At 42.3% G+C, this 15906-nt stretch overlaps 1 protein-coding gene across 2 annotated transcripts in view; it reads right to left on the reverse strand.

The window, feature by feature from the left end:
* Window positions 1-15906, reverse strand: part of LOC132828346 (AMP deaminase 2-like) — a 168226-nt gene that overhangs the window by 49232 nt on the left and 103088 nt on the right. The window contains exons 3-6 of one of the 2 annotated variants that reach the window (XM_060845370.1): window positions 6915-7045; window positions 3581-3649; window positions 1687-1798; window positions 38-224 (exon numbers count right to left, since the gene is read on the reverse strand). In XM_060845370.1, coding sequence (XP_060701353.1) covers window positions 38-224; window positions 1687-1798; window positions 3581-3649; window positions 6915-7045 — 499 coding nt within the window. The remainder of the gene's footprint in view (window positions 1-37; window positions 225-1686; window positions 1799-3580; window positions 3650-6914; window positions 7046-15906) is intronic. The other variant, XM_060845371.1, reaches the window with a different exon arrangement.

Here is a 15906-nt window from a genome sequence, read left to right on the forward strand (position 1 = left end):
AATCTCCTGCTGCTGACAATTTTCTGTCTGGTCTCACCTGGTGAAATGGGCGCTTCCAGGTTTTCATCATACATGTTTGCTTGACACTGCCTGTCTCCCAGTTGCTCCAGAAACCTCTTAGTAGTCTTACCAAAGCTCTGCAGAGAGAGAGCCATGTACTTCTCTCGAACAAACAGGCTTTTGACAACACATTTGGCAGCATCCAGAAGGTCTGTGAAAGGAACCTGTGATTAATGAAAAAAAATTCATAAAAACAAAGGATTATTTGTGGGTGATGTTCTCATTAAGACTTATTACAGACACAAGGAAAAAATCAACAATCAAGAATTACTGAAAAACCAAACTTCTCAATTCATATTTCAAAAAGCTGTAAGCATATCTTATGACTGTGTTGAATTTCATTAATATTATAGCTCTTGGCTTGCTAAATTATTTTATTTTAGACCTCATTTAAATGATTAATATGAAGATGATATTCCCTTGATCACCAATACGACTTGGTGTTTGTAAAGTATTTTCTCTCCTTTACCTTTGGTTACTCTACCACAGTTATAGAACATAAAACATAGAACAATACAACGCAGAACAGGCCCTCGATGTTGCGCTGACCTGTGAACTATTCTCACCTCGTCCCCCTACACTATCCCAAAATCATCCATGTGTTTATCTAAGGATTGTTTAAATCTCCCCAATGTGGCTGAGTTGACTACATTGGCAGGTAGGGCATTCCACGCCCTTACCACTCTCTGCGTAAAGAACTTTCCTCTGACATCTGTCTTAAATCTATCACCCCTCAATTTGTAGTTATGCCCTCTCGTACAAGCTGAATTCATAATCCTAAGAAAACGTATTTCACTGTCTACCCTATCTAATACTCTGATCATCTTGTATGTCTCTATCAAATTCCCCCCTTAGCCTTTTTCTTTCCAACGAGAACAGACCCAAGTCTCTCAGCCTTTTCTCATAAGACTTTCCGTTCAGACCAGGCAACATCGTGGTAAATCTTCTCTGCACCTTTTCCAATGCTTCCACATCCTTCCTGTAATGGGGCCACCAGAACTGTACACAATAACATTGAAGTCCTTTCTTCTTGAACAGCTGCAAACTATAGTGAGCAGTTTACTTGACCAAGCTTAGAGTCTTGATCAGTCACTTCACAGCACTGGTAACTGTCACAGGACACAGTTATTGACAACACACAGTTCTCCTCACTCGCCATTTCTCTTGCTGATCATCTTACGTACACGTCCTCTGGTTACCGTCCTGCCACCGAAAACAGTTTTGCTTCACATCAAAGAGTTTGAGAGGCTTTGTTGAGCTGAATCCTTCACATGCAATTCTTTGTTGGGTTCTACCCATTTATTACTTGCCTGCTATAATTCCTTGAAAACAGGCAAAAAACCTGTTCACATTATCTCAGTCTCCCCATAGGTTGATTGCTACCTCCAAGAGCCATATAAAAGATGCTCACAGCAATTTTCCTTTCAACTCTTATATTCTACTTGGTGAAGGGAAATGCCCCATGGTGGAACATGTTGCGCCATCACCTAGATTACAATGCTGGAGTTGCAATGTGTCAATTCCAAGATAATAAGTTGTAAAATATATATTTAGCTGGTAATGAATCAAAATGAAACCATGTTAAATAAAAAAGAAAATGTGACAAAAACAAAAGTTCTATCGTACCCCACATTTTTCTTCTCCAAATATGCGAACTCTCTGGAATTCCTGCTCAATCTCATTCTCCTTTTCTTCAGGATACTTCTCTGTTGTGGCATCAATTTGGTCCTTGTAGTGTCTAAAGGAAGACGTCCAAAGGATAGATCATAAAGCAACTCAATTATGTGAAGTATTCAACTGGAAAGCTTGAGTTCACTGCAAAGGTCACACCTTGATGTATTTGCATTTGTTAGAGAAGATTCTTTGCCAGAAGTCATCAAACTAATGCAAATGAAGGAACTATATTATAACAAAGCTCAGAATTTACAATCTGTGGAATGTGAAATGTGCAACTAATTATAATAGTACGGTAGAAACATATCAATACTTTCACAAATCCCAATCTGAATGCCAACTTGGTAAATCTTATACATGGATCCAATGCATCATTTATTTGCTCTCAAGGTGCTGCTAATTGCTTAAAATTAGAAGTGTTAAAAATAAACCACAATTTTCAAATTTCATTATTGTTTCCAAAGATTTCACAAATAAAATCAAAACTTTCAACCCACGACTGCACCTGGCTGAAATGTCAGAAATTATCTGTTGTGCCGTTTCGCAAATGGCAAATGATATCTGAGAATTGCTACATTTCAGAATTACTTAAGCTCGCCATTAGCTTACCTAACGTCAATGATTGAACTACACAAGAATCCTCCCAACCATTACGAACTCTTCCTGCCTCATTCTGTATACTTCTCATTGCCTCCTCTCTCATGCGTACATGAAGTGAACCCTTAAAATGAGTCGATTCAGTCTGCCCCAACCATTCACCTGGCAGTGGGATTCACATTCTCACTGTTTTCTGGATAAAGCAAGTCCTTCCAAGTTCTTTATTTGATCAGCATTAGGTTGTTGCTATACTATAGGTGTGCCCTTTTGTTACAGAGAATTGGGAGAAGCTTTTATGTGGCTATCCTTTCAAACGCCATCATAATTTTAATCCTATGAAACTTAAATCTTTTAGAAAAGAATGGCAGCCTGCATGATCTTGCCAGAACTTAAATGTCCTTTTTCATTATTAAACCATCATTCTTTCATTCAACCAATGATCCATTAAGAATGGCTTTCTAAGCTACAGGAATGGAAATATCCTACTCATTTCCTAGTCAAAGCTTCATAGGATGGATACATCTCACAGACAAGTATTACAGAAAAAAACCCAGCATAACTAGTTATATCTGATGACTGCACAGAATGAACTGTAATTAAGAGCTCACCTCCAGGCCTGAAGAATTCCCTTACAACATCAGCCAAGAGAAAAGTAAGACTACGCATCAGTTCCCAATCCGTAAATGGCTTTTAGTCCAATTCACTCTGACACAATCAAAAGGCTTGTCTCCATGAGCCATTATTTTTTGCAATGCCAAAAATGAAAAAAAGAATTTGGAACTAAACTTCCAGTGGCCACAACATTTCAAACCTTAGCCTAAGGATAAACACTGAAATTTTATTTTTCAAGTCATAATTTACATGCTGCACTTGAACTGCGAACCTGAATATCATGTTAAAGTTCAAATTCAAAATATTCAAAAATATTTTGAAATTGAGAAGAAAACTTGCAAAGCAAAAAAAACCTAAGACAGGATCTTATTATTGAAGATGAAATCACTTAAATAAAAAAAGTTTCAATTGTATCTGGATTCTATAATCTGTCATTAAAGACCTTTCTTAATTGAAAAATAGATCTTCGATCAGTGCTCAATGATTAGTTCACTCAATCATAAGTGCATGACCAATCCACTTATAGAAACCTGTGAAAGAGCAAAAATGAAAGCAGAGAATATCCATGACTATTCTGTAGATACATGATTGGTACCAGGCTGAAGAAGCACTTCTTTGGGAGTGCAGAAAGACTCACTGTAGATCTGTAGCGCTGTCAATTTTCATGAAGTCCTGTTTGGCTCTGAGCAAAATTTCTGGTTCTAGTCTGAAGATGGCAGGCAGAAGCAAGACAAAGGATGCAAGGACAGAAAAGGGAAATGGAAAAAAAAGATAAGATAAGCTAGTTAATCCAGACATTAGCAAACATATTTTCTAACTACAGTTCACAAACTGTGATGCATCACAAACTGTCTTATCAATTTGAACTATTTTTTGGCTTCCCCCGCCCCCCCCTTTATTTGCATTAATATTCTAATCATTTTAGTGGTTTCTACAAACAGCATGACAGATTAAAATGGTTGGTGACGGACGGAGATTTTCAACATAGACAAAAATATGTACCATCTTTCTTCAATTTCTCAAATCTTAAAACAGTATGTTGAAGTTCTAAATCTTTGCAGACATTTAAACAAACAAGTAGTCAAAATTATCTTAAACACAACCAGAATTTGCAATTCCATTTGCTGCACAGATCATTAGTTGCATGGCAATAATGAGCCCAGCATGGCACAAAACTGGCATGAGGCAAGTTCTAATAATAAAACCTGAGCATTGTTCTGTTACAATGGGAACTTGTATAGCTTAGACTTGAATGTAAAAACACTTACATGTCGCAGACTGCCCACGCATTATGTGTAACTAACTTCTGGTTCCAAAAGGAGCAATGGACACACAAATTAAACTAAGTAGCTAGTGTAAAGCTAAAAATCACACAACACCAGGTTATAGTCCAACAGGTTTAATTGGAAGCACTGAAATTATACACTGTAAAATACCTTGATTGTTTGTTGAGTCTTTCATCTGTTAGAATACCATGATAGTTTCACTTCGAACAGATGAAAGACTCAACAAACAATCAAGGTATTTTACAATGTATAATTTCAGTTACATCACAGTGTAAACTTTTGCTATAAATTCGGTGTCTTACAATGTGCCCTCCTCAACCACCTGATGAAGGAGCGGTGCTCCAAAACCTAGTGCTTCCAATTCAACCTGTTGGACTATAACCTGGTGTTGTGTGATTTTTAACTTTGTACATCCCAGCCCAACACCAGCATCTCCAAACTATAGCGAGAGTAAAACCAGTATCATGTTAGAAATAAAACATCATGGAGAATGAGTGCTCCACAAAGGCTATCTTATCATTAATGGTCAAGTGGTCATTTAGAACCAATTGTCAATGTCACAAACATAATGGCTTTTCTGCATCTTCTATTAAAAAAAAGTGTTTTAGTTCCAATCCTTTCCCAGTATATTTCCAAACTCTCTTCGCCAATATTAAAACTACTGTGATTAATCTTTCTGCGCTTCTTTCTACCACAGCAGTGAATGAACATTTGGCATCGTCAGTTTTGCCTTTCAAGAGACAAAACATCATGCATTCTCTTCTACTCTGAACATAGCTTCTCCCTCCACTGGTTGCTGACAGAAACATTCAGCTGTGAGACTTGAATCCATAACTCTGCTAGAAGGGCTCTAACTTGGCAACATGGAGCTACTTGAACAAGGTCACCTAATAAAAAGAAAAGGTGCTGAGGATCAATCCCATTCGTAATGGCCTTTCATCAGAAAAAGCAACCTTAAGTATGAATACAAAAAATTAAGGGAAAGCATGTAGACATGGAAGATATAGCGAAGAATGTTAACCTTCCAACTGCATTCATCTTTTTTTCCCACCAGAGATAAGTTTGATATACAACACAATTACATCCTTTTGTCAATTTGTGTCTTCATTTTGGTGTGTGAAGGTTTGGTAAGTAAACAAATTGCAGCTAAATTTGGTAACAAATAGAGTTAAGTTACTTACACTTGTCATCTTGTACAATAATATTTGACCAATAAATATGATTATTACATTCAGCAATCCACTGCTGGGTAACACTGGTCAAACCACCACAAGATTTAATCACATCCATGATGGGATTTTCAACTCGCATTCCATTGTTGACAAGTGCACAACTCCTCTTACAATTAATCAGTTAGTACTTTTCTTCAGAAAAGCCTAATGGATTATACAAAGTAAACTAATTTATAATTTCTCACAATGGTGAGGTCAAATTTGGTCAGTCTTTTCTCTTCCATTTAATGTTAATAACTGATCACTGAACGGATGATGGTATCACACTCAAAATTTATAGCTATTTCTAAGTGAGAACTTCTTTAATTGCTTAATTTTTATTCAAAGGGTACCTGAAGATTCAATAAATATCAACATAATTTTTAAAAATTCATTCAGAAAAATAAAAACTAGAATTAATTAGTAGAGCAGCACCAATTAAGTCCAATCAACTGTTATAATGATGATCTAGAAGATGTCAAGCAAACAGGTATTGAATATTACACACATTTCTCCACTCTATTTTAATTCCAATCTCGAACTGTTGCAACATTTACATTTTTCACACTGATCTTGCTTACTGGATTTAGTTAGCTAACAAACAATGTAGTTAAGTGTAAGGTAACCTAGTATGGCATCAAAACCACAACAGACAATTACTAGTTGAATGTCTGTAAATTCAGAAAGGGATACCTGGATGTGTAGCACACTATGTGCAAGTAGGTGCAGCAGGTAGTAAAGATGGCAAACTGTACATTGGCCTTCATGGCATAGATTCAAGTACAGGAAGAAGGAGGTCCAGCTGCCATTGTACAGTGTATTGGTGAGCACACGCCTGGAATATTGTTTGGAGTTTTGGTCTCTTTATCTGAGGAAGGATGTTTTAATACAGGTAGAGTGCAGCCACAATTTAACAAATTGATTCCTTGGACAGCAGGACTGACAAATGGGTACAGATTGAATCAATTTGGATTGTATTCCATGGTGCTTAGGAGGTGGGGCGGGGGGAGCTATAAAATTCTAACAGGACTAGACAGTTAGATACAGGAAGGAAGGATGTTCCTGATGGTGGGAGAGTCCAGAACCAAGGATCATAGCTTAAGGATAAAGGGTAAACCTTTTAGGACTGAGATGAGGATAAATTTCTACTACCAGAGGTGATTTGTGGAAGTGACTGAGGCTAAACATTGTTTTTTCAAGGAGGTGGTAGATATGGTTCTGGTGGCTAAAAGGGATCAAATGATATGAGGGAGGGGATGATATGGGGGAGGGGAGGAATAGGCTCAATGATCAGCTATGACCATACTGAATGGCAAAGCAGGCTTGAGGGGTTGAATGGCCTACTATTTGCAGCTATGTTCAATAGCACATACTGCAAAATAAATAACAATAATGTTCTTGCTGTTTACATCATTTGATGGAGCAAATTATTAAAAAGGCACACCACCTAGAGTTGTACAGCAATTCAGTTTACCTCACATCCTGACTGATCTGGCGTTCCAAACGTTGCCGTCTCTCCTCCAACTGTTCGATTGGACTCTCCTCTGGAAATTCGTAAGGAGCAGTCCTCATATCACTCTCGGTCAGTGATCGGGTGAACAGCTCCTAAAGCAATAAGTAAATAAATATAGAACAAGGAACAATTCAAAATAACTCTCAGATGCCATTCAGTTGGAAACAACAGCAATTATTTATAGAGAGAAGAAAGATTTGGATGTTGCTCATACTGTACGCACATCTGAATGATCATAGAATAGGCTTAGTGCAGAATTAATAGTGTGTTGCTGGAAAAGCACAGGTCAGGCAGCATCTGAGGAGCAGGATAATCAACGTTTCGGGCATAAGCCTTTCATTATGAATGAGCTGAAAATGTGTTGCTGGTTAAAGCACAGCAGGTTAGGCAGCACCCAAGGAACAGGAAATTCGACGTTTCAGGCCAGAGCCCTACATCACCCGAAACGTCAAATTTCCTGTTCCTTGGATGCTGCCTGACCTGCTGTGCTTTAACCAGCAACACATTTTCAGCTGTGATCTCCAGCATCTGCAGACCTCACTTTTTACTCTTCATTATGAATGAGGCTTGTGGGGTGGGATGGAAGGTGGAGAGATAAATGGGAGGGGGGAGGGGAAAGAAGGTAGCTGAGAAAGCAATAAAGCGATAGGTGGATGAAGGTGAGGGAGAAGGTGACAGGTGGGGGGGGGGGGAGAGATGATGGACAGGTCCGGAGGGCGGTGCCGAGTTGGAGGTTTGGGACTGGGATAATGTTGGGGAGGGGAAATGAGGAAGCTGTTGAAATCCACATTTTCCAGTGTGGTTGCAGGGTCCCAAGCAGAATATGTGGCGTTTATCCCCAGGCATCAGGTGGCAAAGGTTTGGCAGTGGAGGAAGCCCAGGATTTGCATGCCCTTGACTGAGTGGTAGGGGGGAGTTGAAGTGTTCAGCCATGGGGCAGTGGGGTTGATGGGTACGGGTGTCCCAGAGATGCTCTCTGAAATGGTCCGCAAGAATGTGTCCTGTCTCCCAGATGTGGAGAAGACCACACCTGGTACAACGGACGCTGGAGATGACATTGGTAGAGGTAAATTTCTGATGGATGCAGAAGGACTCCTCGAGGCCTTGGACGGAGGTGTGGGGTGCAGGCTGGTGGGATGTGTGGACCTGATGAGGGAGTCGCGGAGGGAATTGTCTCTCTGGAATGCTGATAGAGGTAGGGAGGGAAATATATCTTTGGTGGTGGGGTCCGTTTGGAGGTGGCAGAAGATGATGCGATGTATGCGGAGGTTTGTGGGATGGAAGGTGAGGGCTGGGGGGTTCTTTTCCTATTGCATTGGGACTGGTGGGGTTCAAGGATGGTGGTGCGTGAAGTGGAGGAGATATGCTGGTGGGCATCGTCAACCACATGATAAGGGAAGGTGCGATCATGGAAGCAGGAGGCCATCTGGGACTTTGAGATGGAATTGGTTATTGTGGGAACAAATGTGGCGGAGGCGGATGAATTAGGAATAAGGGATGGCACTTTTATAGGAGGTAGGGTGGGAGGAGGTGTAGTCTAAGTAGCTGTGGGAGTTGGTAGGCTTATAGTAGATGTCTGTGGTTCGTCGGTCGCCAGAGATGGTGGTGGAGAGGTTCAGGAAGGAAAGGGTCCAGGTGAATTTGAGGTCAGGGTGGAAGATGTTGGTAAAGTTGATGAACTGTGCAACCTCCTCATGGGAGCATGAGGCGGCGCTGATACAGTCTTCGAAGTAGCGGAGGAACAGGTGGGGGTGGTGTCAGTGTAACTCTGGAAGATGGACTGTTCCATGTATCCAATGAACAGGCAGGCATAGCTGGGACCCATGCGGATGCCCATGGCTATCCCTTTGGTTTGGAGGAAGTGGGAGGATTGGAAGGAGAAGTTGTTGAGGGTGAGGACCAATTCAGTCAGGCAAATGAGGGTGTCAGTGGAAGGATACTGGTTGGGATGGCTAGAGAGGAAGAAACAGAGGGCTTGGAGACCTTCATCATGGCAGATCAATCTGTACAGGGACTGGATGTCCATAATGTAGGTGAGGCATTGGGGGCAGGAGAAATGAAAATCTTGGAGGAGGTCAAGGGCGTGGTGCGCACTGACTTCTATACCACTGAAATCAGGCACCAATTTGCAGACACCTCCTCCTACTGTCCCTTTGATCACAACCTCAGCTCCCATCACCAAACCATCATCTCCCAGACTATTCGCAACTTCATCCACTCTGGGGATCTCTTACCCACAGCCTCCAACCTCATTGTCCATGAACCCCACACTGCCCAATTCTACCCCTTCCTAAGGTTCACAAACCTGATTGCCCCAAATTGACAATTGTCTCAGCCTGCGCCTGTCCCACTGAACTCTTCTCTTCCTACCTCAACACCATCCTGTCCCCCTAAGTCCAGAAACTCTCCTCTTACATCGTGGTTACAACAGCACCACCCCCCACCTGTTCCTCCACTACATCGACGACTACATCGGTGCCGCCTCGTGCTCCCACGAGGAGATTGAGCAGTTCATCAACTTTATGAACACCTTACATCCCGACCGCAACTTCATCTGGACCATCTTGGACACTTCCCTCCCCTTCTGGACCTCTTCATCACTGTCTCCAACGACCGACTAACCAGAGACATCTACTTCAAGCCCAACTCCCACAGCTACCAAGACTACATCTCCTCCCATCCTACCTCCTGTAAATACACCATCCTTTATTCCCAAATCCTACGCCTCCACCGCATCTGTTCCCATGATGACCAATTCCACCTCAGAAAGTCCCAGATGACCTTCTTCCATGATCATAACTTCCCTTCCCACGTGGTTAACAATGCCCTCCAGTGCATCTCCTCCACTTCATACACCACTTCCCTTAAACACCACCCCTGCCAACGCAACAAAGACAGAACTCCCCTGTCCTCACCTGCCACCCCGCCAACCTCCACATACATCGCATCATCCTCCGCCACCTCCAAACGGACCCCATCACCAAAGATATATTTCCCTCCCTACCCCTATCAGCGTTCCAGAGAGACAATTCCCTCCGCGACTTCCTCATCAGGTCCACACATCCCATCAGCCCGCACCCCACATCTTTCCCTGCCACCGCAAGATGTGCAAAACCTGCATGCATACCACTCCCCTCACCTCCATCCGAGGCCCCAAGGAATCCTTCCACATCCGTCAGAAATTTATCTTACTTGTTCCAATGTCATCTACTGCACACATTGCACCTGGTGTGGTCTCCTCTACATTGGAGAGACAGGGCACTTCATGCAGATCGCTTCAAAGAACATCTCTGGGACACCCGCACCGATCAATCCCACCGCCCCATGGCTGAACAATTCAATTCCCCCTACCACTCAGTCAAGGACATGCAGATCCCGAGCTTCCTCCACCGCCAAACCGCTACCTTGGTACTTGTAAGCACATGGGATAAATGTGGACTTCAACAGCTTCCTCATTTCCCCTCCCCCCACATTATCCCAGAAATCAAAAAGTGGTACTTTCACCATAATACAATGTAGACCAATAAGCATACTTTCTGACAGCATATTCCAATGGTATTTATAACAGTCATTTGGTAGTAGAGACCTGGAGTATTGAAACATTTTTTGAAACATTTTGTCTTGCACTTATCAAGATATAAAAATACTAATGCAAATGGGAACAATATTTTCTACTGTATGAGAAGGGTGCTGATTATCAATTGGAATCCAATTATCAACAGAGGTGAGACCATGGAGACCAGTTAGATAATGACTGACAGTTAAATACCAAGTATTCAAAGCTATCCCGAAAGGTAACTTCTAACCTGATCAGCTCATTGTGCCAGTGGCTGTCACTATCTATTCACAAGGTGCCCAGTCTAATACAGAATTCCCTGGTGAGTAATGTATCTCAAACATTTAAGTGACACGTGAAGCAAATTCTCTCATGCTACTAGTATACAGTAGCAACACAAGTGAAGCTCGCATCTAACCATATTACAGAGGTGGTGGTGCTGGATGTCTTGAAATACATAAAAGTGGATAAATTCCCAGGACCTGATCAGGTGCACTCTATAACTTTATAGGAAGCTAAGGAAGTGATTGCTGGGCCTCTTGCTGAGATATTTGTATCATCGATAGTCACAGGTGAGGTGCCAGAAGACTGAAGGTTGGCTAACGTGGTGCCACTGTTTAGGAAGGGTGGTAAGGACAAACCAGGGAACTATAGACCAGTAAGCCTGATGTCGGTGGTGGGCAAGTTGTTGGAGGGAATCCTGAGGGACAGGATGTACATGTATCTGGAATGGCAAGGACTCATTAGGGATAGTCAACATGGCTTTGTGCGTGGGAAATCATGCCTCACATACTTGATTGAGTTTTTTGAAGAAGTAACAAAGAGGATTGATGAGGGCAGAGCGGTGGATGTGATCTATATGGACTTCAGTAAAGCATTCGGCAAGGTTCCCCATGGGAGACTGGTTTGCAAGGTTAGATCTCATGTAAGCTGAAAATGTGTTGCTGGTTAAAGCACAGCAGGTTAGGCAGCATCCAAGGAACAGGAAATTCGACGTTTCGGGCATAAGCCCTTCATCAGGAATGAAGGGCTTATGCCCGAAACGTCGAACTTCCTGTTCCTTGGATGCTGCCTAACCTGCTGTGCTTTAACCAGCAACACATTTTCAGCTGTGATCTCCAGCATCTGCAGACCTCATTTTTTACCCGTAGATCTCATGCAATACAGGTAGAACTCGCCATTTGGATACAGAACTGGCTCACAAGGTGGAAAACAGAAGGTGGTGGTGGAGGGTTGTTTTTCAGACAGGAGGATTGTGACCAGGGGAGTGCCACAAGGATCGGTGCTGGGCCCACTGCTTTTCTTCATTTATATAAATGATTTGGATGTGAGCATAAGAGGTGTAGTTAGTAAGATTGCTGGTGACACCAAAATTGGAGGTGTAGTGGACAGCAAAGAAGATTTCCACAGGAACTTGATCAGATGGGCCAATTGGCTGAGCAGTGGCAGATAGAGTTTAATTTAGATAAATGCAAGGTGCTACATTTTGGGAAAGCAAACCTTAGCAGGACTTATACACTTAACGGCAAGGTGCTAGAGAGTGTTACTGAACAAAGAGACCTTGGAGTGCAGGTTCATAGCTCCTTGGAGTCGCAGGCAGATAGAATAATGAAGATGTTTGATATGCTTTCCTTTATTGGTCAGAGTATGGAGTACAGGAGTTGAAAGGTCACATTGCGGCTGTACAGGACATTGATTAGGTCACTGTTGGAATATTGAGTGCAGCTCTGGTCTCCTTCCTATCGGAAAGATGTTGTGAAACTTGAAAGGGTTCAGAAAAGATTTACAAGGATGTTGCCAGGTTTGGAGGATTTGAGCTATAGAGCTTAAAAATGTGTTGCTGGAAAAGCACCAGTTTTTAAGCTCTGATCTCCAGCATCTGCAGTCCTCACTTTCTCCTAGCGGATTTGAGCTATTGGGAGAGATTGAATAGGCTGGGTCTGTTTTCCCTGGAGCATCAGAGGCTGAGGGGTGACCTTATAGAGATTTATAAAATCATGACTGGGCTGAGGAGTGGCAGATGGAATTCAACCCTGTCAAGTGTGAGGTTGTCCATTTTGGAAGGACGAATAAGAATGCAGAATACAGAGTTAACGGTAGGGTTCTTAGTAAGTTGGAGGAACAGAGGGATCTTGGGGTCTATGTTCATAGCTCTTTGAAAGTTGCCACTCAGGTGGATAGAGCTTGTAAGAAGGCCTGTGGTGTATTAGCGTTCATTAGCAGAGGGATTGAAATCAAGAGTCGTGAGGTGATGTTGCAGCTGTACAGGACATTAGTAAGGCCACATTTGGAGTACTGTGTGCAGTTCTGGTTGCCTCACTTTAGAAAAGATGTGGAAGCTTTGGAGAGAGTGCAGAGGAGATCTACCAGGCTGTTGCCTAAAATGGAGAATAGGTCGTACGAGGATAGGTCGAGAGTACTAGGCCTTTTCTTGTTGGAACGCCGAAGGGTGAGGGGTGACTTGATAGAGGTTTATAAGATGATCAGGGGAATAGATAGAGTAGACAGTCAGAGACTTTTTCCCTGGGTACAACAGAGTGTTACAAGGGGACATAAAGGTGAAGGGTGGAAGGTATGGGGGGGGGGGGGGGGGGGGGGAAGTCAGGGGTAGGTTCTTTACCCAGAGAGTGGTGGGGGCATGGAATGCGCTGCCTGTGGGAGTGGCAGAGTCAAAATCATTGGTGACCTTTATGTGGCAATTGGATAGGTACATGGATAGGTGCTTAAGCTAGGACAAATGTTCGACACAACATCGTGGGCCAAAGGGCCTGTTCTGTGCTGTAGTGTTCTAAGTTCTATATGTTCCATGTTCTATGACGGGCACAGATAGGATAAATAGACAAAGTCCCTTCCCTGGGATGGGAGAGTCCAGACCTAGACGGCATAGGTTTAGGGTGAGAGGGGATAGATATAAAAGGGGCAACATTTTCACGCAGAGGGTGGTATGTGTATGGAATGAGCTGCCAGAGGAAGCAGTGGTTGCAACATTTAAAAGGCATCAGGATGGGTGTGTGAACAGGAAGGGTTTGGAGGGATACGGGCTGGGTACTGGCAGGTGGGACTAGATTGGATTGGGATATCTGGTCAGCATGGATGAGTTGGATTGAAGGGTCTGTTTCCGTGCTATACATCTCTATGACTATGACTCTAATAGGATACTGCCAAAAAGGGTTTCTGCATAGCACTCAAAAAGTAATGTAATATATCATCATCAGTACCAATGTGATTCTAGGTATATAGGTTAACTTCCCAGAGACTGGTGGAATGTATCAGACAGCATGTCATTTCAGCTATTCACATACAAGGTGCTGATCATAACCTATGATCTCATTTCTTGAAAAACTTATCGGTGTCCAACACTACATACAATTATAAAATTGACAAAATTTGTTAAATAATCCCAAGTGCTAAGAATTGAATGGACAAAAAATTTAAGGACGGTTAGTCACATTCACAGTGTAGTGCTTATCACGTTTTGGAGGCTACATATTTTAATACATAAAGGGACTGTTCTTGGTTCTGTTTCTAGTATTTACCTTGAGGTATTTATCATCTAATTAAACTAAGTGGGGACAAGTAATGCAGAAGCAATAGAGGTTTAGAGAAAATATAGTAGTGATGTCGAACTGGGTGTCAGCTATGTGTCCAATGTCACAGTGAAGTTAAAGACGACATGTATATGAGACATAAGGAGTGTCAAATCATCCATGGCAATAGCAATCAACAGGAGAAATTTAAAATTTGAGGCATTCATTAACCAGGAGTCCATATACAGTAGCAAACATAGGGGAGAAGGTAGAACAGGATTTGGTTTAATTTAGGATGTAAATAGCTTAAATGTATAAGTGGTCAGGGAATGGAAGATCAGCCAGGGTGACACTGGAATCATAAGATTCAGTGGCTTGGATTATTGATAGATTCCAAACTAGTTGGTGGGCTCAAAATCAGGACTCCTCTTTGTCTTTGCAGAAAGAGTTTATTGATTTTGTTGGTCTTACCCCTCTTATTCCACATCCAATGTCAAAAAGATGCTTCCGATACAAGTTCAGACAATAAATAATCTCTTTCTTCTTGACTTTAAACAAAGATATTCACAACTATTATGATTAACCAGATAATAGCATAGATGCAGGTTTCAAAGTAGTCATGCCAAGGGTGGAGTTGGGTGATGATATGGAAGTCGGTATACATGGTCTGAGCAAAGGCATTAATACATACAGAGGAAACTCGATTATCCGGTATTCTATTAATTGAACTTCAGATCATCCAAACAAGACCGCAAGGTCCCGATGCATGTCTAAATATGTTATCCGGCATCGATTAACCAAACAAAATACTCTCTGCTCGTGTCCTTTGGATATTCGGGTTCCCTCTGTAACTGGAAGGTCAATAACCAAGATTGTGAACACAGTCTGCTTTGGCTTTGAACTATTACCCACTTAAAAGGTTAGACTTGATGGACGGGGAAGGGATTTGCAGCATGGACCAAAGACAAATGGTTTTGGATCTCTTTATATTTACTTCAAACTGTTTTTTTTTGCTCATTGACTACTGGATGTTAGAAAAGCAGTCAGGCATTTAGAAACAATGGATGAAACCACAGATGGTGGAGAGGTACAGGTGGATGTTGTCAGCATGTGGAAAGCACTCAAAACACATGGGAACAGTTTCAAATTTGCTTCCAAAATGCCAGGAAAATTCAGTCATGGAGGGGCAATAATTCATTAGAGTCACCTTCCTGGTGAGAATGGACAGACTCTGAGGAGTTGCTCCTCCAATCACAGGCTAGTTCACTTCCATGCATGCTACTGACAAGAATCTGAGAGTAGGTCTGAGTTTGGAAGAACACAGTGAGTAAGAAAGAAAAGAAAGTAAGCGAATAAGCCACCTTTTGCCACTGAAAGCTATTCATGGGGAGAAGCCTTGAGCCACTTGGTGCGTGGAGGGGAGACCTTTGCCACTGCTGGGGAGAAGCCTTTTGCGACCAAGGGGGTTGACTGTCATGGAGTTCTATCTGACAGAAGGCTGCAAGCGAAGCGAAAAAAGGTAAGAGGCTGCAGGGTTGAGGGTGCTGCAAGGGAAGAGGAGAAATGGTGTTGGCTGCCATGTGGAAGGGGGTACACGCTGCACTATGGAGGGGGTAACATGGCGGGAGGATACAAGGGAATGAGTGGAATGAAGGAGGTTGCAAGTGGTGGGAGAAGAGGGAGGCTGCAAAACGAGAGAACCGCTTAAAAAACTGTCAACAAAGGAATACTCAGCTAACCAGCCAGGAGAAAAAGTAGTCAACAAGGTCATGAAACCGTTGCAACGGAATATGGATTCTCCAGCTTAAGGGTTGGTTATGGAGGCTACTACATGGAGGAAAGAATACAGTGACTACCCCTGTATAATATA

The sequence above is a fragment of the Hemiscyllium ocellatum genome, chromosome 26 (assembly GCF_020745735.1).
Source record: "Hemiscyllium ocellatum isolate sHemOce1 chromosome 26, sHemOce1.pat.X.cur, whole genome shotgun sequence".
Lineage (NCBI taxonomy): Eukaryota > Metazoa > Chordata > Chondrichthyes > Orectolobiformes > Hemiscylliidae > Hemiscyllium > Hemiscyllium ocellatum.